Raw genomic sequence first — 26,057 nt, forward strand, 5'->3', positions numbered from 1 at the left:
TGAAGACCGTACTGTATACACTACCTGAAACGTTAGCAGAAGCGCTAATGCTAGCTAGCCTGTTAGCCTCATCTAAGCAGCAGACATTTCCTACTTACCTCTGATCGAGACAGACGTGTAAATAAGCGAGCCGGCAGGAAAACTACTCCTTTCAGTCAATCACGTGTGGCTTTCTGTCGTAAAAAAAAAAAGCACAAATATAACCTTCCTGAATTAATATCACCACTCGCTCTGGTTAATCCCTTTCTTCCACCTCGATTTCTCCAGCCGTCGCATTAGCACCGCGGTGACATTCGCGCCGGAAGCACAGCAACTTTGTGCCACGTCCACTTCCGGTTCCGTGAACGTTTCGCTTTTACGTCATCTGTCTCTGTTTGACAGACGTACAAGACGCATGCGCACTTACGCCATACAGACACACACGTGAGTCAGAGTTCAGCACAGCACAGCGGCAGAGAGAACGGTATGCAAAGGTTCTCATTCATTTTTATGTATTTTTCTTAATCCTCTAACCAGTAGTGATCGAGTCTAACAGCCGTATTTATAAAATTATAGCTAATGGCCAATGATGTGCTATCCAAGGGCAACCCTTCTCAAAAATGTGTTGAAACTAGACTAGGAGATGTAGGGGTTAGTTCTGAATAGATAGATACATAGATGGATGGACCCTTTTCATCCTTTGTGTCATCCAAATCAATAACTGTTTAATCCTGATCAGGGACGTTGTGGATCCAGAACCAGGAACACTAGGTGCAATGTAGGGACACGCCTTGTACCTGGTGTCATCAGGGCAACAAACAAACAAACAAACCAAAGGCAATGCTGACTAACATTCGGATATTTTTATGAGCTTGGAGGAAACTGAAATACCTGGAGATAACCAACACGGAAACACAAACAACAAAAAGTCAAAGTCCCTCTCACGCAAGAATCTGGTCTTCCTAGGCAGTCTTCTGTCCCAGTACTAACCAGCTCATTAAGGTATATGGGTGCGGCGCCGATCTCCGTTTCAATAACCCTCGGCCTCTTACCTATACAGCTAGGGTTACGGGGGGGCAGTCCTCTGGTAAAACACGAAGAACATGTAGTGAAATTCCACATGGAACCAGGAATTGAACCATGGACCTTGGAGCCATTGGATGGCAATTCAACCTCCTGCATCACTGTGCCATCTAAAAACTTTCCTTTTTGCATGACATGCTTGGTTGGCATGAGGTGTGACCTTAGGTTTGGATTTGGATGGCTGCCATTTTGTGCCATCTTTTGTTGATCCTGAGGAAAAAATGCCAGTCTGACATTATAGCCGACACATAATAGTCACATACTGTATTTAGACAGGGCGGCATGGTGGTGTAGTGGTTAGCGCTGTCGCCTCACAGCAAGAAGGTTCTGGGTTCGAGCCCAGCAGCCGGCGAGGGCCTTTCTGTGCGGAATTTGCATGTTCTCCCCGTGTCTGCGTGGGTTTCCTCCATGTGCTCCGGTTTCCCTCACAGTCCAAAGACATGCAGGTTAGGCTAATTGGTGGCTCTAAATTGACTGTAGGTGTGAATGTGAATGGTTGTTTGTCTCTGTGTCAGCCCTGCGATAACCTGGAGACTTGTCCAGGGTGTACCCCACCTCTCACCCATAGTCAGCTGGGATAGGCTCCAGCTTGCCTGCGACCCTGTAGAACAGGATAAGCGGCTACAGATAATGGATGGATCTGTGGTTGGTAGAAGAGAGCAACTGGACTTGCTTGAAAAGTCTTGAAGACGTTTCGACTCTCGTCCGAAAGGCATCCTCAGTTCTGTCTGTCTAATAGGGAGTATCAAGTATTTATCCTCTCATGGATCATCATAGAATCCGAATCAGAATGCTGATGGCTGCATTGTAGGTGGCTGATAGATGTCATAGACACCCACCTCTGTTCAGTGATGGTCATTCCAGGTTGACAAAAATGAACGATCCTCTCTGGCTAAGATGTCTGCCAGTTTTCTGGAAGTCCTCTCATACTCCCGCACCAGTCTTCAAGACTTTTCAAGCAAGTCCAGTTGCTCTCTTCTACCAACCACAGATTACTATGTACCTGGCTGACTGAGTATCTTCACAGATATAATGGATGGATGTATTTAGACATGTAGCTGTATATATGCACACTGTATTTAAAACATATGCACAATGCAAATAAGTCACACAAGGCATGTGCAGAAGACACGATCAAACTAAAAATGCTCAAATATGCTAAAAAATTTCAGGACCCATGAATACCTCCAATCGTTTTGTTACAGCTCACACAACAGGACCTGCCATGGATGTCTGTGCATTGTCAAAAGGCAAAAAATTGGTTCACTTGGATTTAAAAGGCGCACCTCCCAGAATTAACTACTTATATGAGGTACAGAAAATGCATATTGTATGTTCTTTATGCACATTATTTACTTTCAGTCCAGCCCTGTAGATTTTACCTTCATCATCTTTTCCACAGCTGATCCAGCTTTTTGCTGATCTTGGTGCAAATGGCATCCTTATTGAGTATGAGGATATGTTTCCGTATGAAGGAGAGCTGAAGATTCTTCAGTCAAAATCTCACACACCGTACAGGTGAAAGGACAACTTACTGTATATTCTACCCAAAGTGCCATAAGGAATTTGAACCTTTTTATTTATTTGATGTTTGTCTGAAGTCATTGTCACTGATCTATATACAGCCGTGAAGAAATTACTGCCATTCAAGATCTTGCTTATTCCCGAGGGTTGGAGATCATTCCTCTGGTGCAGACATTTGGACACCTTGAGGTGAGTGAGAGAGGTGAATAATATTTGAGACTGGAAAAACGACATGTCGTATAGATAATTTCTCTCATTTAAGTTTTGCCAATCATGCATGTGATACATCTAGACAGTTTGTGATACACACGCTTTCCTTTATTACTTTTTCCTGACAGTTTGTACTGAAGCATAGCACCTTTAGCAAGTTGCGAGAAGTAAGCTACTGCCTGGGGACCTTGAACCCACATAGCCAGCAAGGACTCACTCTTATACTGGAGATGCTGCATCAAGTTATGAGGCTTCATCCAAGGAGCACTGTTCTGCATATCGGGGCAGATGAGGTACAACACAAGCTTGACCTGTTTCTGTGTACTACATCACAGAGCTGTTGAATTCTCAAATCTGATCTCAGAAGGTGTTGATTAATTTTCTGTAACATCACAGCCCTGGTCAACACAGTGGTGCAGTGGTTAGCACTGTCGCCTCACAGCAAGAAGGTTATGGGTTTGAACCCCGTGGTCAACTGGGGTCTTTTTGTATGGAGTTTGCATGTTCTCCCTGTGCCTGCAAGGGTCTCCTCTCACAGTCTTCCCACAAAGACACATAGATTAGGTCAACCGGCGACTCAAAATTGCCAGTAGGTGTGAATGTGAGTGCGAATGGTTGTTCATCCCTGCAATCGACTGGTGACTTGCCCATAGCAGGATGTACCCCATCTCTCGCCCAAAGTCGACTAGGATTGGCTCCAGCTTCCCTGCGACCCTGACAGATAAGCAGTATAGAGATCTTGCAGTCACGTGACCGGAAAGTACACAACCCCCATCTTGTCGGTCAAAAACACCGCTGAATACTGCTGCACTCGTGTACAGAATGGATCAATTTCAACCGACGGACTACACGGCTCATTTTTCTAATGAACAGATAACTAGATACATGTCTAAAATAAACGATCTACAGATTTGTGACCCTTATGGCTTACCGGACGGAGTTTTCACGACCGGATTTTGAACTGCCAGCGGAATACCCGGACGTGTATGATTACCTCATTAACTTTCCCTCGCTGTTCAGTGGTGAAGCACTGCGTGCTTATAAATCTCTGGACAGTTTTCTTTACAGAAATTCAGGATTTGTCAGCCACTCAGATGTGGCATCTTGTAAACAAGAAAATAATCCTCATTGGATGGGTAAGTCACTTAAGTATTGAGTATAGCACTGACCAGCCGATTATAGAATAGAATAAGGTAATTCCAAATCGTCCGTGTTGTTTACATGGATCTGGCGTTGGAGAGGTAGAGGCTTGGCAGTGGAGGTTTGAGTAGCTGTTTTCTGAGCTTAGTCAACAGGCCGGCTCTGCCTGTAGCCTCGCTTTTGCTTCGGCTCCCGGCGCCGCCTCCTTCGCTTTGCTTCCAATAACAATCCACGGAGACCCCGCTGGTCTCGCCATCTCGTCCGGAATGTTTTTTTTTTTTCTCGTCTGGAATGTTGTGCATGCGATGGAAATCGCTACAAACCGTCATTTTCTGCTGGAAACCAATGTCCAGTAAGTCCATACGGTTGTAGTGGATATTGAAGTCCGGTACAGACGAACAACACGCGAAAATACACACAAAAAACATAAATGTGCACAGGTAGGGAGAGCTTGTAGCCACAGCCGTTGTAGTAGAATTGTATATAGTAGGGTTTTCCAGAAGAAAAGGTAGAAGTAAAAGCAGAAGTAGAAGGCGGAATATGGCGTTTGACCGACACGATGGCGTCCGTCACAATCTGGATCGGCTGTGACGTCACATGCAAGTGCTCCATAGACAATGGATGGATCATAGCCCTGACTGTAGTGCTGATTGTATAGCAAATCACAGGTTTATATTAACATGCTTGTTCTAATATGTTATCGCTTGTTCACAGGGCCTTATATGGTGATCACAAAATGATAATAATAAATATAATAAATGGATGAAAATTGTTATTGTTTTACAAGGAAAAACATGCATATGGTCTTTGATAGGGTGAAGCTTTTTCTAAAGATATAATCAGTCAAAAGTTTGGATACACTGTGAAATTCAATGCTTTTTTATTTTTATTCATTAAAAGACATTTCATGTCTTAAAGTGATGATGGATGCCATTTCTCTTTTACTTAGTTGAGCGGTTCTTGACAATCTGGATTGCTCCAGTTGTGGAATAGAGCTATTTACTGTATTTTTATTATTTACTTTTTGATTTCAAATGCATTAAGAAGGCAAGAAATTGCACTAATTAACTTTGGACGAGGCACACCTTTTAATTGAAATGCATTCCAAGTGACTGCTTCATGGAGCTGGTTAAGATAATGCCAATCGTGTGCAAAGCGTCATCAAGGTAAACAGTGGCTACTTTGAAGAATCTAAAATATAAAACATATTTTTTATCGCTTTTTTGTTTATTACACAATTCCATACATGTTCCATATGTTATTTCATAGTTGTGATGTCTTCAGTATTGTTCTATGATGTAGAAAATAGTCAAAATTCAGAAAACCCTATGAATGAGGAGGTGTAGCCAAACTTTTGACTGGTATTCCCTGGTGAAAAATAAATGTACTTTATTGTATTTAAAGTATATTTATATTTTCAATAGTATATTGAAAATGTACTTACACAAATTGTACTTTTTGTAAATATATAAAGAGTGTACTAACATCACGCTTTCACACTAACACTTAACACACTTTAAAATAATTATACTATATTACACTTTATAGAAATGTATTATACTAAAATATACTTTAAGTGAAAGTTATGTGTAATTTAGCACATAAAAGTACACTAAATACACTTCAAGTTGCACTTTTCTACAATTTAATTACAATTAAAATATATTTAGGGGCGGCACGGTGGTGTAGTGGTTAGCGCTGTCGCCTCACAGCAAGAAGGTCTGGGTTCGAGCCCCGTGGCCGACGAGGGCCTTTCTGTGCGGAGTTTGCATGTTCTCCCCGTGTCCGCGTGGGTTTCCTCCGGGTGCTCCGGTTTCCCCCACAGTCCAAAGACATGCAGGTTAGGTTAACTGGCGACTCTAAATTGACCGTAGGTGTGAATGTGAGTGTGAATGGTTGTCTGTGTCTATGTGTCAGCCCTGTGATGACCTGGCGACTTGTCCAGGGTGTACCCCGCCTCTCACCCGTAGTCAGCTGGGATAGGCTCCAGCTTGCCTGCGACCCTGTAGAACAGGATAAAGCGGCTACAGATAATGAGATGAGACAAAATTAGTTGTTCCAAAATAGCATGCCTCAAGTTAACTAATCATAAACACACTTGAAGTATATTGATGATTAGTGTGGCTTCAAGTACACAAAAGTATGCTAAATTTTAGTACACTTAGCACATTTATTTTTCACCAGGGTTGTGTGTGTGTGTAAGGAATCTTCAGTGTCAGCTCTTCATAGCAGTCGTTATTTTCCCTGACACACCGAGGCCTTTGCGCTTTGTAGTTTCTTTGTAACTGTGATTGTTTTGTCTTATTAACTTCAAGGGAGAAGGAAAATAGTGAGGCTGGTGAAGGAACCACTGTTTATAGCTGTTATAACATAAATGATAATGGGAACTAACTGGTTTTGAAGGTGTTCCATAACATTAAATGTAACTGTAAATAGCTAAAAGTAAGCTTTAATAAACTAATCACTGGGAAAATTGCTGTGGTATAAGAGAGAGAGGAAACTTTGTGACATGCTCTTATTGGAAATTCCTCAACATTTGGTTGGTAACAGTAACTCTGCTCCACTCCATTATTGATTATTTTCATTTCACAGCATGCCCCATTGTGTTTTACTCCTTACTTAACTGCTTTTCATTTTGACCTCTTGGTCATGTAACCCCTTCAGTCTTTTGATAAAAGTGTCAAGCGCTACATTTTCTCCTCAGGGTCTGTTTCTAGTAGCACTGTCGATATATTTATATCGATACTATATGCACTCTAAGACTGGGGAGCAGTTGGGTTTAGGTCCCTTGCTCAAGGGCACTTCAGCCATTCTTGCTGGTCCAGGGAATCGAACCGGCAACCTTTTGCTCCCAAATAGACCCCGAAGCCGTTTGTTTTCAGGATAATGGCTGGCTGATGAAATTATTGGCTGGCTAGCTGACTCAGCCAAAAACTTAATGGCTGCTGCAGCCACCAAAATGTTTATGGCTACAAATGGCTGATACTGGACGTCACTGTGTGGCATATATCCGGGCAAACGGATCAAACAAATGGGGGGAATAAATAGCAAATTACCACAGGTCCCCTGGTCTCTTACTTCATTGTAAATATAAATCTAGCAAGATTGTAGTTCAATGCTAATAATAAGCTAATCTGGATTGTTTGAGGAAGGCATCTAGCTATCTACTCTCACTAGCAATGACCAGTGAAGGACTGGCAGCTATCTTACTGTGATGAAAGTAGAGTGGTGGAGTACTTTTTTTTTAATCAATCTCGAAGTATGTGAAACAAACAAACAAAAAAAAATACCTTTACACTTTCCCTCAGCAGCGGCAAAGAATGCAGCCATCTCGTCGATATCGGAGTCGATTGATGCTCTGGGTGGGTTCCCGGGTTCCCCAGTGTATCGTGGTAACAGTGTGAGGGGCGGGAAGCCAGACAGGTAGTCACAACGGCAAGCTTGTGGTGGCTCTCTGTGCTGTGATATCAGTTCTAAATCTCTACAGTGTATGCCTATACGTCTCTATTGTGTTACTACTAGTGTGTACAGTTGATCATGTTTGTGTCACTTTTCTTGTAGCTCATGATGTGGATAAACCCATTATTTGATGTACACAATTCTTAGTGGCTCAGCCAAATTTTATTAGAAAGCGGCTCAAATTGGCTTACAAAATTATTGGCTGGCGGCGGCTCAAATTCTAAATGGCGGTTTTAGCGGCGCCTGGCGGCGGCTTCGGGGTCTACTCCCAAAGCTGCTTCTCTATCCATTAGGCCATGGCTTCCCTAATGATGTTATATCTCATTCTCATCTCATTATCTCTAGCCGCTTTATCCTGTTCTACAGCTGACTGTTCTACAGCTGAGCCTATCCCAGCTGACTACGGGCGAAAGGTGGGGTACACCCTGGACAAGTCGCCAGGTCATCACAGGACTGACACATAGACACAGACAACCATTCACACTCACATTCACACCTACGGTCAATTTAGAGTCACCAGTTAACCTAACCTGCATGTCTTTGGACTGTGGGGGAAACCGGAGCACCCGGAGGAAACCCACGCGGACACGGGGAGAACATGCAAACTCCGCACAGAAAGGCCCTCGCCGGCCACGGGGCTCGAACCCAGACCTTCTTGCTGTGAGGCGACAGCGCTAACCACTACACCACCGTGCCGCCTGATGTTATATTGTTTGCTTATTTTCCTAGGTATACATGCTGGGTCAAGGAGAGGAGTCTAAAGAGTGGTTAAGCGTTCCAGGTCACACTATTGATAAGCTGTTCCTCAGTCATGCCACTAAGGTGGCAAAAGGCATTAGGGAGACTTACCCCAGCCTCAGCGTGATAATGTGGGACGACATGCTGAGGAACATGACCTCTGACACCATTAAAGGTGAACTTAAGTTATACAGTTTTGTTTTGCTTTGCTTATGAGCGCTCTGGAAAGAACAGCATAAGAGAAAACATTTAGGTGACGTAAGCCATTTTTCTGTTATCAGACTGTGCCGTACTATATTTCTTCATTAAACCAAGCATACTGTAGGATACAGGACACTTCGTCCAATGACCATTTTGTCCAATAGTTGAGACATTTCGTCCAAAGCCTTTTTCATGCGCACTATCAATTATTTTATATTTCAGGTATTTGTTTGTTCGAAAAAAGAGGACTTCTCAACGGAATTTGACCGAAGCAAAACGCGTTTTTGCAGCGTGTAGTTTAACCACTCGCCAAACGCAAGTTGTGAACTCTAATGGCGAGTAAAGATTGCCTACGCCTTTCTCGGCAAGTGTGTTCAAAACGATGGGTTGTTTGCTTTACAAAAATTGTTTAAACCTGCGTAATGCACTCCCTTAAATGAATTATGGTTTGTTTATATCTCGATCTTGTCGCACATATTGTCACCACATATAAAATAATTGATAGTACCTATGAAAAAGGCTTTGGACGAAATGTCTCAACGATTGGACAAAATGGCATTGGACGAAATGGTCACTGGATGAAGTGTCCTGGTCCCATACTGTATTAAAATGCCAAATTGTTCCAATGTGACAGTCGAGAGTCACACTGTAAAAGTCTGTGCCTTTGTCAATTATACGTTCATTCAGTATATTTACTGAATATACAGGTTTTTCTCTTCATTTGTAGATAGTGGTTTAATCGGACTAGTGCAGCCCATGCTGTGGGACTACAGCCCTGATCTGGATGTGGCCCACAGTAGTAAGTTTGTTTTTTCTACTAATCACGGTTATTTGTTGAGAAGAAATACATGAATATTACATGAAATGCATTGTATTTTAATTGTAAAAGCTGTGTGTTCCCCACTGGCTATTATTTTCTTTCAGCTAATTGCAGAATGTGATAAAAATACTGACTCTAAGACTAAATTCTAAGCTGCTTGAATTTCTGTTCAAATACATCTTTTACAAATGATAAGGGGAAAAAAAAAATCACACGTTCATAGTGTGTATAAAACATACATTAGGTATGTAGATATACTGTAGTGCTGTGCAAAAGTCTTAGGCACCCTATGTTTTTCATACACAGCTTGTTATGGATTTCTATTTTATGACTCCTACATTATTGAGTCAGCACAAAAACATTTTAGATTTCCAAACGTTTGTTTTCCGGCATAAAATTAAATCCATCCATTATCCGTAGCCGCTTATCCTGTACAGGGTCGCAGGCAAGCTGGAGCCTATCCCAGCTGACTATGGACAAGAGTCGGGGTACACCCTGGACAGGTCACCAGATCATCGCAGAGCTGACACATAGAGACAAACAACCATTCACACTCACATTCACACCTACGGTCAATTTAGAGCCACCAATTAGCCTAACCTGCATGTCTTTGGACTGTGGGGGAAACCGGAGCACCCGGAGGAAACCCACGCGGACACGGGGAGAACATGCAAACTCCACACAGAAAGGCCCTCGCCGGCCACGGGGCTCGAACCCAGGACCTTCTTGCTGTGAGGCGACAGTGCTAACCACTACACCACCGTGCCACCCCGTAATTAATAATACAATCAGTAAAAATAATTTTTTTAAAAAAAGTTGTGTATTACCTCCTTCGTCGTACCACATGCTTATTTAATTGCTATTAGGTTGTTCTGTCTGACTACAGCATGCAATCATGGTATTAGCAAAATTCCTGCAGGACAGTTTTAAAATTAAGGAATTCAATTTGTTTTTTACTTGGCGTGGGTTTTTTTTAACTACAAATTGCTTTTAAATATTTTATGAATGAGGCGACAGTGCTAACCACAAAATTAAATGTTACAGAAAAAAATGTTTGTATCTGAGCAGCATATTACACAAGAGAGCACTTTTTTTTTTCAGATTCAAAAGAAAACATAATGAAGGCTGCTGGGTCTCATCTCATCTCATTATCTCTAGCCGCTTTTATCCTTCTACAGGGTCGCAGGCAAGCTGGAGCCTATCCCAGCTGACTACGGGCGAAAGGCGGGGTACACCCTGGACAAGTCGCCAGGTCATCACAGGGCTGACACGTAGACACAGACAACCATTCACACTCACACCTACGGTCAATTTAGAGTCACCAGTTAACCTAACCTGCATGTCTTTGGACTGTGGGGGAAACCGGAGCACCCGGAGGAAACCCACGCGGACACGGGGAGAACATGCAAACTCCACACAGAAAGGCCCTCGCCGGCCCCGGGGCTCGAACCCAGGACCTTCTTGCTGTGAGGCGACAGCGCTAACCACTACACCACCGTGCCGCCAGGCTGCTGGGTTTTGGTGCAAAATTAAGAAGCAAGTCTGACAGTCAAAGTGTCCAGAAGAACTGTGGCTGGTTCTGCAAGATGCTCAGTAAAACCTACAGCTCATTTCCTTATCAAACTGCACTCGTTTTTATTTTTTTTTTTAAAGCAAAAGGTCGTCTCACACCAAGTATTGATTTTGTTTCATTTATTATGGCTTACTGCTGTTTATAATATTTTTTTTTAAATGCAGAAACATTTCATTTCATTATTTTTAAGCCATTTTTGGTCTATGGCATTTCTTTACATGTGCCTAAGACTTTTGTACAGGACTGTATATCAGATAAATATGTCAGATCTGACCTGATACTCATATGGCACTTCTGACCAATGTCAGTCTGATCTCATATAGGGGCAGCCCTAATTCTACATATGTATAAGTCAATACAGAAGTTTCACTGCTGTTCATGAACAAGACCTCTTAAGATGAATAACTGAGTAATTACCCGAGAGTGTACAAGGTTATGATTGGTTAATAAAACATCCATTCTTTCCACTCAGTTATGCTAATGGAGAAATACAATGCCGCTGGTTTAACCCAACAGTGGATTGCGAGTTCTTTCAAAGGCTCCACTGCTGTATACACTTGCGTAACCAGTACACAAAGGCATGTGGACAATCATGTTCAGTGGTTAAAAGTGATATCTGGTCTTTCACCTGGCGTTGACCTAAAGGGCATTGCACTTACTGGCTGGCAAAGGTACCATGATGTTTAGATTCCGAATCCAAGAATCTACACACTGATATTTTTACAGAATATATTCTGAATTATGTATGCTTCTGTCTGTTTTTTTTTTTTTAAATAGATATGACCACCTGTCTGTTTTGTGTGAATTGATGCCCCTTGGCTTGCACTCTCTTGCCTCGTGTCTGCAGACTCTACAACATGGTCTTTCTGTTCAATTTTCTCCTTTTTCTGAGAACATGCAGCACAACTACTCTAAATAACAATAACATGAAACAGCTCCGTTGTTTTATAAATTAATACACAAGGATACTAAAAGACAAAGACTGCACAAAGAGCACTTAAAACAGCTCCTTACTGTTTTTTTTTTTCTTTTTCCTCACTGCGGCTGCCTGCTTTAGGAAGCTTTACTCAGGAAGCTCAGCACAAGGTGATGGAAGCACTTGGCACAGGCACAACTGAAGTTGGAGATGTAGAGAGGTATTCAATGTTCTTGCTTGTATATTGAGCATTCAGTGAAAATTACTGTAGGACTTCTTTTGCTCCCTGCTATGGACTGGTGTCACATCCAGGACATTGCACCCAGTTTTCCTGGAATAGATGATTTGCAACCACATGATCAAAATGCGCTACGTCATGAGCGTCCGCCATGATGGTGGATATACAAAGCAACTAGGATGGCAGCTGCTGAAAGAGTGCCTGTAAACAATGCTGAATTTTCTCAGTATTACCACGATTTGAATGGTCGAGCAAAGATTCAATACAAAGAGAAGATGGGTATGTGTGGTTTTGACCCATATTATTTTAAAAAGTCAGACTTTTCTGAAGATAAGACGCTTCTACCGGCCATCAAGTACCCAGATATCGCGTTCTATCTGGTTCGGCTGCCGAAGAATCAAGTCTGACCTTGGATGAAACATAGCCCATTTCCTGAGTGGCTGCCCAGTCTGGATTGTTTCTATTGTATAATTTTGCTGGTGCTCCTAGAATTGAAATGGTAATACACGTGTTCAAATTATAACAATGGCCGAGTGAACCACGACAAGAGAACGCTCATTTCACAGCAAAATTCTAGCAACACGAAATAAAATTCTTCCATGATTTTATTGGGCGGCACGGTGGTCTAGTGGTTAGCACTGTCGCCTCACAGCAAGAAGGTCCTGGGTTCGAGCCCCGGGGCCGGCGAGGGCCTTTCTGTGTGGAGTTTGCATGTTCTCCCCGTGTCCGCGTGGGTTTCCTCCGGGTGCTCCGGTTTCCCCCACAGTCCAAAGACATGCAGGTTAGGTTAACTGGTGACTCTAAATTGACCGTAGGTGTGAATGTGAGTGTGAATGGTTGTCTGTGTCTATGTGTCAGCCCTGTGATGACCTGGCGACTTGTCCAGGGTGTACCCCGCCTTTCGCCCGTAGTCAGCTGGGATAGGCTCCAGCTTGCCTGCGACCCTGTAGAAGGATAAAGTGGCTAGAGATAATGAGAATGAGAGTGATTTTATTGAGAGAGCTTTTGAATCTCACCGGAGATAAAATGATTACTGCAAACACGAGCTGTTTTGGTTTTAGCCTCTGTTAATCAGCCCTGCCGATATTGTTCAGCCGTGCTCGTCTCCCCTCCTCTCCGTACTAAGCCTCAAAGTTTCCTCGCCCTCTTTCCGAATCACGGATGGAATTCTAAAGACTCAGAATGTGCCACGGTCACGAGTACTGTTGTGACCACAACCATATACAGCACAAAGATATGGCATAGCTAAAAGAACGCTTAAAACAGTAGAAAAACAAAGAGAGTTGGGCACACGTGACTGTTTTGTATGGAATGTCGCTTGACCCCGCATTTGTATATCCACCAACATGGCCGACATCCGGGTTTCTATTTTGCTTTGACGTCACTTGCAAGTCAAGGATAGGCTCCAGATCCACCCAACCCTCACCAGGATAAAATGCTTGCGATGAATGAATTTCTATTAAAGGCAGTTTGAGGAAAAGTTGCCACAATTTTCAGGGGCACAGTCAAAAAAGTCAAAATCCCTCCCACCCCAGGATCTGTCCCAGTACTAACCAGCTTTTGAGGTGCGTGGGTGTGGCACCCATCTCTGTTTCAGTAGCCCTTGGCCTCTCGTCTATTACATCACTAGGGTTACAGTGGAGGACTGGTTCTTTGGTAACCACGAGAGTTTGACTCCCCACTCGCATCTGCATTGCAGTGTACCTTGCCAGATGGCAGTAGGTACCATTTTTATGACCCGACTGTGAGTAGAACTCGCAGTTTCCCGAACACGCTAACCACTAGGCCTGCTCGCGGTCCAGGGGGATGAGGAAATTTGTGATGTAGGAAATAAACAGTAATTAATCATCCAGCCATTATCCGTAACCGCTTATTCTGTGCAGCGTCGCGGGCAAGCTGGAGCCTATCCCAGCTGACTATGGGCGAGAGGCGGGGTACACCCTGGACAAGTCGTCAGATAATCACTGGGCTAACGCACAGAGACAAACAACCATTCACATTCGCACCTATGGTCAATTTGGAGCCCCCAATTAGCCTAACCTGCATGTCTTTGGACTGTGAGGGAAACCAGAGCACCCGGAGGAAACCCACGCAGACACGGGGAGAACATGCAAACTCCGCACAGAAAGGCCCTCACCGGCCGCTGGGCTCGAACCCGGACCTTCTTGCTGTGAGGCGACAGTGCTAACCACTACACCACCGTGCCACCCCGTAATTAATCATACAATCAGTAAAAAATAATTAAAAAAAAAAAGTTTTGTATTACCTTCTTCGTCATACCACATGCTTATTTAATTACTATTAGGTGGTTCTGTCTGACTACAGCATGCAATCATGGTATTAGCAAAATTCCTGCAGGACAGTTTTAAAATTAAGAAATTCAATTTGTTTTTTACTTGACATGGGTTTTTTTTAAACTACAAATTGCTTTTAAATATTTTATGAATGTTACTTTACATGCTACTTCAGTTGGTTTGTTAACTTGTTTACTGTTGTATCTATGGATCAGTTTGTCTCAAGGTTGCTCCCGCTTGTATACTGGCATGAAACTAGCTGAACTCATTGTACAGCTGACCGCAATGCTCGAGTCTGAAGATCTCAGACACTTTGAGAGCAATATGTAAGTAATTAAAGTCATGACATCAAATCGTTAAAGCCAGTATTTGTGCAGAACTCTATACTAATACTGATTTAATGATTGATTTTGCGTAAATACATTTATTAACCTTGGCAACATATCTAACCAAACCGCAAATATTTACTTTTGGACAATTCCTAGGTATGTGAGAGGCTGGTTCTCCCCTTATCACAGACAGCAAAAGACTGCCAACCCACTTTTTGCACAACAAATTCAGAAACAGGCACAAATGTAAGCTTTAAATTCTTCTAAACTGATTTTATACAATGCTCAAGGACAGAGAGTCTTTATTATGCTAAGCTTAGTTGAACATCATTAAGATTTTATTATGTTTTCATTATTGTACTAGTCATCAACAAATTAAATCTTCTAGTTTCTTTTGAACATCAAACCAAAAGCAAAGTACAAACAGAAATACAAAAAAAATATCTGCTGTATGGCATAATCCTTAACTATAATACAACTCACCTTTTTTAAATAATTACTTTTATGCCAGGATCGTGGAAACAGTCGAGTTAAAGGTGCAGGAGGTGAGGCAGGAGATGAACCTGCTTTACCCAGACTTAACAGTGGAGGAATGGGTTACTCAGCATGTCACTCCAGTACTGAAGCCCATTCAAGATTTACTGATGGATATCCAAACTGTCTTGGAGGACATGGGAGTATGTTAGTGAATCTCAAAGTGGACTCAGTTTCATTTGAAAGGGAAAAAAACCCCGTATCTGCTGTTTGAAAGCAGAGAAAATAAAGAACACAGCTGCTGTTTGCTAATGTCTCATCTCATCTCATTATCTCTAGCCGCTTTATCCTTCTACAGGGTCGCAGGCAAGCTGGAGCCAGACATAGACAACCATTCACACTCACATTCACACCTACGGTCAATTTAGAGTCACCAGTTAACCTAACCTGCATGTCTTTGGACTGTGGGGGAAACCGGAGCACCCGGAGGAAACCCACGCAGACACGGGGAGAACATGCAAACTCCACACAGAAAGGCCCTCGCCGGCCCCGGGGCTCGAACCCGGACCTTCTTGCTGTGAGGCGACAGCGCTAACCACTACACCACCGTGCCGCCTGTTTGCTAATGTTTTATGCCATATTGCATAGATGTGTATAAACTGATGTAAATGCATTACATAAATGTTGAATGTTTTAATGTGTATAATTTGAACTTAAGTTTATGGTGGTTATTTGTTGAGGTTGCTGGTTCTCATCCAAGCTGCGGTTTGTCTTCTGCTATTAAAAACTAATTAATATTCACCTTCAAGGTCCCGTGACATGCATGTTTCAATCATTTTATATTATTCCCTGAGATGCTTTTGTAAAGTGTACAAAAAAACAAAGACTGAAAAAATGCATTTTTTTTAAAAACTTTTTTTAAACTTGTGCCATTTTCACATGGTATAAAAACCCCATACGAGAAAACAGGCTAATTTTGGGGGTGTGCCTTCACATTTAAGTATGTAAATAGCTTTGCTCAATAAATTATTGAGAATAATTCAATTTTGATTGAGTGCTTATTCAGCCACTTTAGGTTTAAGGGTTAAAGCTAAAAGGCTAAAAGCTGCGCCGGTACAAAGCTGAACTCCATCAAAATGTTATAATTCTCAATAATTTATCAGTCCGGGTCATTTCAATTTATTTATCTGATAAATTGAGAATTGTTAAATTTAATAATAGAATAAAAAACTGCAATTAAAAAGTAAAAACGTGCAAATTAAATGTACAATGTGCAATGCCGCTCAAAGAATAAGTCCTCCCCTGAACAGAGGGGAGTCATTATTGAATAATTATTTGCTGAAGGCAAAGTGAATATCAGTGAATAATAACCGAGACAAAGTCGAGGTTATTATTCACTGATGTTCACTGAGCCTGTGGCAGATAATTTAGTATAAATACACAGGTGATTATTTCAAAAATAAAAAATCATATTAAAAAAAATTATTTCAAACTTCAAAAGCGACATGCAAATGTAATAAAGGTTCGGCACAGACTTTTGTCGCTTATCTGTGCCGAGTCACATAAAATACTTTGCTTTGAAATAGGTAACATAAATCACAATTCCACCTTACCTTTCAATAGTTTTAGACCAAACTTTGTAACCTCTTTAGTGCTTTTAGGAACAGCATTTGAGTCGCTTGAGGTGATTATCGAGAAATAAACCGAATCTCTCGATCAATCAGCATGCGCAATTTTCTATGATCACCTGCGTATTTATACTATATATTATTATTAGGCTCCAGCTTGCCTGCGACCCTGTAGAACAGGATAAAGCGGCTAGAGATAATGAGATGAGATGAGATTATTATTGCAGTGGGTAGGAAAGACTTCGTGTAGTAGTCTTTGTTGCAGTGGTGTTGAAGGAGCCTGTGACTGAAAACACTCATGCTGTCTGACCAGTTGGTTGTGCAGGGGATGGGAAATGTCCATTATGTTGAGCAGTTTGCATTATTATTTCTTTTAATTTTGATGATTATAACTGACAACTAATGAAAATCCCAAATTCAGTATCTCAGAAAATTAGAATATTACTTAAGCCCAATACAAAAAAAGGATTTTTAGAAATGTTGGCCAACTGAAAAGTATGAACATGAAAAGTATGAGCATGTACAGCACTCAGTACTTAGTTGGGGCTCCTTTTGCCTGAATTACTGCAGCAATGCGGCGTGGCATGGAGTCGATCAGTCTGTGGCACTGCTCAGGTGTTATGAGAGCCCAGGTTGCTCTGATAGTGGCCTTCAGCTCTTCTGCATTGTTGGGTCTGGCGTATCGCATCTTCCTCTTCACAATACCCCATAGATTTTCTATGGGGTTAAGGTCAGGCGAGTTTGCTGGCCAATTAAGAACAGGGATACCATGGTCCTTAAATCAGGTACTGGTAGCTTTGGCACTGTGTGCAGGTGCCAAGTCCTGTTGGAAAATGAAATCTGCATCTCCATAAAGTTGGTCAGCAGCAGGAAGCATGAAGTGCTCTAAAACTTCCTGGTAGACGGCTGCGTTGACCTTGGACCTCAGAAAACACAGTGGACCAACACCAGCAGATGACATGGCACCCCAAACCATCACTGACTGTGGAAACTTTACACTGGACCTCAAGCAACGTGGATTCTGTGCCTCTCCTCTCTTCCTCCAGACTCTGGGACCTTGATTTCCAAAGGAAATGCAAAATTTACTTTCATCAGAGAACATAACTTTGGACCACTCAGCAGCAGTCCAGTCCTTTTTGTCTTTAGCCCAGGCGAGACGCTTCTGACGCGGTCTCTTGTTCAAGAGTGGCTTGACACAAGGAATGCGACAGCTGAAACCCATGTCTTGCATACGTCTGTGTGTGGTGGTTCTTGAAGCACTGACTCCAGCTGCAGTCCACTCTTTGTGAATCTCCCCCCACATTTTTGAATGGGTTTTGTTTCACAATCCTCTCCAGGGTGCGGTTATCCCTATTGCTTGTCCACTTTTTTTTTTCTACCACATCTTTTCCTTCCCTTCGCCTCTCTATTAATGTGCTTGGACACAGAGCTCTGTGAACAGCCAGCCTCTTTAAGGCCCGGTCCCACTGGCCGATGGACACAAAACGTATGCAAAAAGGACACAGCGGACGAGCAAAATTTCGGGGGTGGCTCTATCCGTTTTCATCCGCTACAGAAATGGACAAAATTGGCGAAAATTTGCGAAAACAGAACGGAAAAGAACGGACGTGGGTAGTATATAGCGGGGATGTTAAACGCATGTTCATACGAAGCCTAGCGGATGAAAGTGGATGGAAGTGGATGACAGCTCCGAAGGGGTTACTGGTGATAACTGAGAAGCGGACGCATAGCAGAAAGAGCGGATGCATAGCGGATGAAGGGGATGCATCACGTACGCCTAACGGAAACAAAGGGGATGTTGCGCGGATGTATATCAGATGCAGACCGTTCACTGCGCATGCGGGGGGTATGAATTGCGTCTGCTCCGCAGATATAAAGGGATGCAGCACGCACGCCGTCAGCATAAAGCGGAAAGACGTGCTGGCGGCTACATCGATATATCTCTACTACATCTCGTTTTTGAAGAAGGCTACATTGATACATCTCTACTACATCCTTCTACATACTCTAGACATACTCCAGACATCCTAAATATACGAGATACATCCCAGATATAAACGCTTTGTCCGTTTTGAATACTTTATATACGAGATGCATACGCTTACATCCTTTCTATTTCCGTGCTACTAATGATGAATAGACGTTTCATGTACCTTATCTTTCCTCCTTCTTTCCGTTTTCAGCTGCAGCGGATGTGAGTTGCGAGGATGCCCAGAGGATGCAGAGAGGATACAGCAGACGTTTAACGGATGATAACGGACATAGAACGTTTGTTGCTCGTATATGTCGCGGATTTACATCGTACACGGCGGAAAGTTCATCCGTTCTAAAAGTTTTGTGCAGCTCAAAACTTTTTGCGCAGATGAAATCACAGTGGACGGATGCTCGATGGATAGAGCGTATGAAGCACGTATGCAATGAGTACACAACGGATGCATAGCGTTTTCCAACGGATGGCAAAGATTTTTTTACGTTTTACATCCTCTTTGCATCCGTAAGTGCAGTGGGACCAGGCCTTAAGCAATGACCTTTTGTGTCTTGCCCTTCTTGTGCAAGGTGTCAATGGTCGTCTTTTGGACAACTGTCAAGTCAGCAGTCTTCCCCATGATTGTGTCGCCTACAGAACGAGACTGAGAGACCATTTAAAGGCCTTTGTAGGGGTTTTGAGTTAATTAGCTGATTAGAGTGTGGCACCAGGTGTCTTCAATATTGAACCTTTTCACAATATTCTAATTTTCTGAGATACTGAATTTGGGGTTTTCATTAGTTGTCAGTTCTAATCATCAAAATTAAAAGAAATAAACACTTGAAATATATCAGTCTGTGTGTAATGAATGAATATAATATACAAGTTTCACTTTTTGAATGGAATTACTGAAATAAATCAACTTTTTCATGATATTCTAATTATATGACCAGCACCTGTATATATGGGCTAATATGTCTTATATTAACTCATTATTAATACTATTATTATATTCTGAAATACATTTGTGCATTTTAAAATCTAATTTCCCCATTAATACAAACACTTTTATGGGACAACAGGGACGTAAGAGTGGAATGACATGATATTTAAGCATATTATTAATTTTCTGTAAAATGAACAGACTTGGAACTCAGTGTTAAAAACCAAGCTTGGCCTGACCAGCTTCCCAAACAGAGGTTGGCCTGGTCAAACTGGTAGACCATCTTTACCAGCTGGGAAATCATTTATCGGCTTCCTTATTACTTGTGTAAATAGATCGATAAATGTTTGAGATTTTCGAATTGCTTCACTTTTATGTTGTTTTCTTTAAAATGGCTTCTGTAACATGTAGCATACGTATTGGTAATTTAGAAATGATTTATTTTCCACCAGCATTTACCAGCTCAGCCTGTGTTTTTGGTTCAGACGAAGCTGGATTTTTCAGCAGGGTAAGTTTGAGTGGCCTCACTTTGAGAGGACTGGCGAAAAAGACAAGCGCATACACATATATTATTTACCAGCTGGGAGGTCCGTATCGTGAAATACCATGACCAAGGTCTAGAAAATACTGACCGAGGCCTCTGGGCCGAGGTCACGGTATTTCATGATACGGACTGACCTTAAGCTGGTACCAATAATATATTTATTTTTTTCTTTACCAAATTCTAACAGAAAATGAGAGCGCCCGAAAGGGAAACCATATTTAGAGCAAACCTACTACAAGCTCGGTTTTGACAGAACTTCCCAAAGACATTGAGGTCGTAGGTCGTCTTTTTTGTTGTATTTTCTGCCCTTTGCTCCTCAATAAACTGCTGGATTTGCTCGGCGTTAACAGTTACAGGTTTTCGGCTTTCTTCTGAAATGTTTTATTTTGTCTTCATCAGAGTAGTAAAACTGACTTTCGCTGTGAACACTGTCATTATTGCTATCTATGCTGTAAAATTAATGCTATTATACTGAGAAATGCAAAAATAAATGCTGACAAAAAATTGCTACTATATTTGTTGTTGATGTGAACGAGCGAGTCGCCAAAGGTCCATAACCAGGGTCCAGATCATAGGATAACGGACCGCTCGCAAGCCAATCAGAGCGCACGATTTAGATTAGATTAGATTAGATTCACTTTATTCATCCCACATCGGGGAAATTCACATGTTACAGTACCAAGAAAATGTCATACAGATAACAAATAAAACTGAAATAAAAATTAGACAAACGAAAGATTAAATACAGAGAGCTATTTGCATTATCTACGGTGAAAAAGTATAGAAAAATTGCCTTATTGAGAGGCTCGGAAAAATTGCATATTACAGGTAGACTCTGTATATATACACACACATATACATAAATAATATTTATATATATAAACATAAGTCTCTCATCTCATTATCTCTAGCTGCTTTATCCTTCTACAGGGTCGCAGGCAAGCTGGAGCCTATCCCAGCTGACTACAGGCGAAAGGCGGGGTACACCCTGGACAAGTCGCCAGGTCATCACAGGGCTGACACATAGACACAGACAACCATTCACACTCACATTCACACCTACGGTCAATTTAGAGTCACCAGTTAGCCTAACCTGCATGTCTTTGGACTGTGGGGGAAACCGGAGCACCCGGAGGAAACCCACGCGGACACGGGGAGAACATGCAAACTCCGCACAGAAAGGCCCTCGCCGGCCACGGGGCTCGAACCCGGACCTTCTTGTTGTGAGGCAACAGTGCTAACCACTACACCACCGTGCCGCCCCATAAATATAAGTATGCATAAAAATAGTTTAAGGCCTATATTATTGCACATAATAATTGCATCGATGAGAGATGGCAGAGGTAGTAGTGGTGAAGTAGTGCAAATATAACGACAAACAGGTTATTGGTACTACATTACAAGTTGTGGATGTTATACAGTCTGACAGCAGTAGGTACGGTATGAATGATCTGCGGTATCTCTCCTTCTTACACCGTGGGTGTAGCAGTCTACTACTAAAAGAGCTGCTTAAACCCCCCACAGCCTCATGTAGGGGGTGAGAGGGGTTATCCATGATTGATGTCAGCTTGGCTAACATCCTCCTCTCACCCACCACCTCAATGGAGTCCAGAGGACAGTCCAAGACTGAGCCAGCCCTTCTGACCAGTTTATTAAGTTTCTTCCTGTCCCTCTCTGAACTTCCACAGCCCCAGCAGACCACAGCGTAGAAAATCGCTGATGCTACCACAGAGTCATAAAAAGTCCTAAGCAGTGTCCTGCACACACCAAAAGACCTCAGTCTTCTCAAGAGGTGGAGACGACTTTGGCCCTTCTTGTACAGGACACCTGTGTTGTTACGATTTGATGGAAACCGGACCGCGAAAAAAATAATGAATAATATTTTGTTTTCCTTACATTGCATAGGCTAACATACAAAATACTATAATTATTTACAATAATGCTTATATCTGTGGCTCTCAGAGTGTTGTCCAGGAACCACTCAGGCCTTGAAGCATATCCAGAGGGTTACAGTTGTGGAAATCATAACCTACCATTATCATATTTATTAATGAGTTCTTATAGTTATTAAGTCTGATTGATTAGTCACTGGGGGTGGCACGGTAGTGTAGTGGTTAGCACTGTCACCTCACAGCAAGAAGGTCCGGGTTCGAGCCCAGTGGCCGACGAGGGCCTTTCTGTGCGGAGTTTGCATGTTCTCCCCGTGTCCGCGTGGGTTTCCTCCGGGTGCTCCGGTTTCCCCCACAGTCCAAAGACATGCAGGTTAGGTTAATTAGTGGCTCTAAATTGACCGTAGGTGTGAATGTGAGTGTGAATGGTTGTTTGTCTCTGTGTCAGCCCTGCGATAACCTGGCGACTTCTCCAGGGTGTACCCTGCCCGCTGGGATAGGCTCCAGCTTGCCTACGACCCTGTAGGACAGGATAAGCGGCTACAGATAATGGATGGATGGATGGATGGATAGTCACTAGCACTGAATGGGTTTAACCTAAACCTCAATAACAGGCGGATAAACAACAACGACTTGGACAATAATGTGTTTTGCAGTGGGAAGTTAGGAATAAAAAGCTATCCGAATCAGAATTACTTTATTAATCCCCGGAGGGAAATTCAAATTTGCTACCAAGCTCCTGAATCAAAGAAGTAAACATGTCTAAAAATAGAAGATAAAATAAAACTACCTCAGTACATATGCAATCTACTGACACTCTGCACTAACACTTACAGTACATGTTCATCAGTAAAACTCCTTCAGTCTCCACCTACACGGACAGAACTGGGCAAATCTGCCTTTAGTTCATATGCAACACATGAGTGGAATACATTACAAAATACTTTAAATTTGGACTCCCTACCCTTCCTAAATGTCTTTAAAAATCTTTTAAACTCAGATCTCACATAACAGTGCCATTGTTTTTCATAATTTTTAACCCTTATATCTTTAATTCATTTTTTAAATTTTTTTCTTGTCCATAACATCTGGAATGTCTATGTGCTTAGTCTGTGTTTATTTTATTTTCATTTTTTGGAATGCCTGCGTGCTTATATGTGTTAATATTGCATGTTCTACCATATGTGTATGTTGTTTATGTGAATTCAAGTGCCTGGGGTCAACTGTGCAGGAAAATGGGGGCTGCGATAGGTGAGAAAGAGAGTGCAGGCAGGGTGGAGCAGGATTTCGGGAGTCATTTGTGAAGAAGACCCGGGGAGCAGTCAGGGGTTAGGTACCTTGCGCAAGGGCATCTCAGCCCAAGGCCACCCCACGTCAACCTAACTACATGTCTTTGGATTGCGGGGGAAACCGGAGCACCCGGAGGAACCCCATGGGGAGAATATGCAAACTCCAGGCAGAAAGGCCCTCGCCGGCCGCTGGGTTCGAACCCGGAACCTTCTTGCTGTGAGGCGACCATGCTAACCACTACACCACTGTGCCGCCCCAAGTCATTTGTGATAGGAAAGTCCCAGCAAAAGTGAAAGGTAAGATGTATAAGACAGTAGTGAGACCAGCTGTGATGTATGGATTGGAGCCCGTCTCCTTAACGAAGAGACAGGAGGCAAAGTTGGAGGTGGCGGAGTTGAAGATGTTAAGGTTTGCGACAGGAGTGACAAGGTTGGACAGGATAAGGAACAAGCACATCAGAGGGACAGCACATGTAGAGAGCTTGGGAATTAAGCTAAGAGAGATGAGACTGAGATGGTATGGGCACATCCTGAGAAGAGATGCAGAGCATACTGGAAGGAGAATGTTGAGGATGGAGCTGCCAGGCACATGAAAACGAGGAAGGCCAAAGAGGAGATACATGGATGTGGTGAGAGAGGACATGAAAGTGGCAGGTGTGGTCGAGAAGGATGTGGAAGACAATGAGCAATGGAGACGAAAGATCCGCTGTGGCGACCCCTAATTGGGAGCAGCCAAAAGAAGATGTCTATGTATATTGAAACTTTTTATTTGCTGCCACCTTGGCCAGGACTCCCTGGAAGAAGAGATAATGTATCTCAATGGCAAGGCAAGGCAAGTTTATTTATATAGCACATTTCATACACAGTGGTAGTTCAATGTGCTTTACAGAGGTAAAGGCAAAACAGTAAACAATAGAACGTAAAATTACATAAAATAAAGGGGGAAGAAGAGAGAAAAATAAAAATCTCATAATCTCTAGCCGCTTTATCCTGTTCTACAGGGTCGCAGGCAAGCTGGAGTCTATCCCAGCTGACTATGGCCAAAAGGCAGGGTACACCCTGGACAAGTCGCCAGGTCATCACAGGGCCGACGCATAGACAACCATTCACACTCACACCTACGGTCAATTTAGAGTCACCAGTTAACCTAACCTGCATGTCTTTGGACTGTGGGGGAAACCGGAGCACCCGGAGGAAACCCATGTGGACAACATGCAAACTCCACACAGAAAGGCCCTCCCCGGCCACGGGGCTCGAACCCGGACCTTCTTGCTGTGAGGTGACAGCGCTAACCACTACACCACCATGTCCTGTACCATTTAGAGATTTGTACACCAGCAGCAATGCTTTAAAGTCAATTCTGTAGCTTACTGGAAGCCAGTGAATGGACCTTAGAATTGGCGTAATGTGCTCTGTTCTTTTTGTTCATGTAAGAACCCTAGCCGCTGCATTTTGAATAACCTGAAGTCGTTTCATGGTCTTTTTTGGCAGGCCTGTGAAAAGGCCATTGCAGTAGTCAACCCTACTAGAGATGAAGGCATGTATAAGTTTTTCCAGTTCAATGGGACATTCCGAGCGGCACGGTGGTGTAGTAGTTATAGCGCTGTCACCTCACAGCAAGAAGGTCCGGGATTCGGGCCCCATGGCCGACGAGGGCCTTTCTGTGCGGAGTTTGCATGTTGTCCGTGTGGGTTTCCTCCGGGTGCTCCGGTTTCCCCCACAGTCCAAAGACATGCAGGTTAGGTTAACTGGTGGCTCTAAATTGACCGTAGGTGTGAATAGGGTTGCCACCTGTGTCTGACAAAAATCCTGGACATTTCGACCATCCAATCGACCTTTTTGCTTGTAAGCAACGGCGCCCTTCGCATAGAAGACAAAAATTGCCCTTCTATGCTGAAATTGTATTGCTCTAATTAGTAAAAATGACGCTTTTGCTAGTTATTTGTTTAGTTAATTGCTTTACATAATATAGCAGGTCTTTATTATTTTGGTTTATTTCCAACAGTTTTTGGTTGTGGACACCTGGGGGCAGTAGTGGGCACAGGTAAAAGGGGAATACATACTGTAATTAAATTCTGTTTGTCTGCTTATGTGGAATAAAAATAAATAATCTAATTTTTCATTGTATCTAAGAATACCTGAATGTAACAATGTAAGGTGTAGTGTCAAACAGCTTACCTGATTGCTTAGAGTGTGCTGTGTGCTTTGCTTGTCTGTGCCTCTGCTGCTCTTGGCTAAACAAATACATAGGAGGACATGTAACTGATATAACTGGGCACATACAGGAGTATATACTACACTACACTACACTATTTCATTTAATTCACCAAAACCTTACCTAATCTTCCATTTATATTTGGTGTTTTTCTTTGCTGCTGCTGAGTCCTGGCTGATTTTCAATGAATGTCTTGAACTCAGTACAGGACAACTGAAAGTTTAGCCTGACTTGAAGCTCAGCCTTCACCATTGCAACAGAGAGTCTGTTTCTTTTATCAGTCCAAGCATCCTCCATTGCCCCTTTTCCACCAAAGCAGTTCCAGGGCTGGTTCGGGGCCAGTGCTTAGTTTGGACCCGGGTTTTCTGTTTCCACTGACAAAGAACTGGCTCTGGGGCCAGAAAAACCGGTTCCAGGCTAGCACCAACTCTCTGCTGGGCCAGAGGAAAGAACCGCTTACGTCAGTGGGGGGGCGGAGTTGTTAAGACCAACAACAATAAAAAAGACCGCGAAAGATCGCCATTTTTAGGCGATGAGAAGCAGCAGCTCTACAAACGCGAAGTCATCCATTATTATTGTTGTTGTTGCTGCTTCTTCCGTGTTGT

General features: G+C 42.7%; 2 protein-coding genes and 1 long non-coding RNA gene across 5 annotated transcripts in view; 1 reads left to right on the forward strand and 2 right to left on the reverse strand.

Moving 5' to 3' along the window:
* The window catches only part of sec24c (SEC24 homolog C, COPII coat complex component), a 47,132-nt gene extending 46,828 nt beyond the window's left edge, over positions 1-304 (reverse strand). Inside the window, exon 1 of the mRNA XM_060940045.1 lies at positions 99-304. The gene's annotated coding sequence lies outside the window, so the exon portion shown is untranslated. The remainder of the gene's footprint in view (positions 1-98) is intronic.
* An 82-nt stretch (positions 305-386) lies between these two features.
* hexd (hexosaminidase d) lies at positions 387-15,786 on the forward strand. Of its 3 annotated transcripts, none has more exons than XM_060940046.1 (13): positions 387-463; positions 2,268-2,374; positions 2,465-2,580; positions 2,688-2,775; positions 2,925-3,089; positions 8,125-8,308; positions 9,062-9,133; positions 11,200-11,398; positions 11,505-11,587; positions 11,785-11,863; positions 14,391-14,501; positions 14,661-14,750; positions 15,016-15,786. In XM_060940046.1, exons 2-13 carry the CDS (start codon positions 2,288-2,290, stop codon positions 15,188-15,190), a joined length of 1,449 nt encoding a protein of 482 aa, XP_060796029.1. In that variant the 5' UTR covers positions 387-463; positions 2,268-2,287; the 3' UTR covers positions 15,191-15,786. The 3 variants fall into 3 exon arrangements, with proteins under 3 accessions (XP_060796029.1, XP_060796031.1, XP_060796030.1); XM_060940047.1 differs by having other exon boundaries at positions 415-473; XM_060940048.1 differs by lacking the exons at positions 11,200-11,398; positions 11,505-11,587.
* LOC132898442 (uncharacterized) lies at positions 11,742-25,942 on the reverse strand. Its single transcript, XR_009656517.1, has 3 exons — positions 25,576-25,942; positions 25,416-25,471; positions 11,742-11,974 (listed from the first exon to the last, which is right to left on the reverse strand). It is a non-coding gene; the product is annotated as an uncharacterized LOC132898442 (long non-coding RNA).
* Between the last annotated feature and the right edge of the window lie 115 nt (positions 25,943-26,057).

The sequence above is a fragment of the Neoarius graeffei genome, chromosome 14, assembly GCF_027579695.1.
Source record: "Neoarius graeffei isolate fNeoGra1 chromosome 14, fNeoGra1.pri, whole genome shotgun sequence".
Lineage (NCBI taxonomy): Eukaryota > Metazoa > Chordata > Actinopteri > Siluriformes > Ariidae > Neoarius > Neoarius graeffei.

Excerpts from the sequence above, each read along its gene's own strand:
- hexd (XM_060940046.1), top strand. The coding sequence starts at position 2,288 with ATGGATGTCTGTGCATTGTCAAAAGGCAAAAAATTGGTTCACTTGGAT. Across the intron at positions 3,090-8,124 it reads TGCATATCGGGGCAGATGAG|GTATACATGCTGGGTCAAGG; the intron begins GTACAACACAAG and ends TTATTTTCCTAG. Across the intron at positions 11,399-11,504 it reads GCACTTACTGGCTGGCAAAG|ATATGACCACCTGTCTGTTT; the intron begins GTACCATGATGT and ends TTTTTTAAATAG.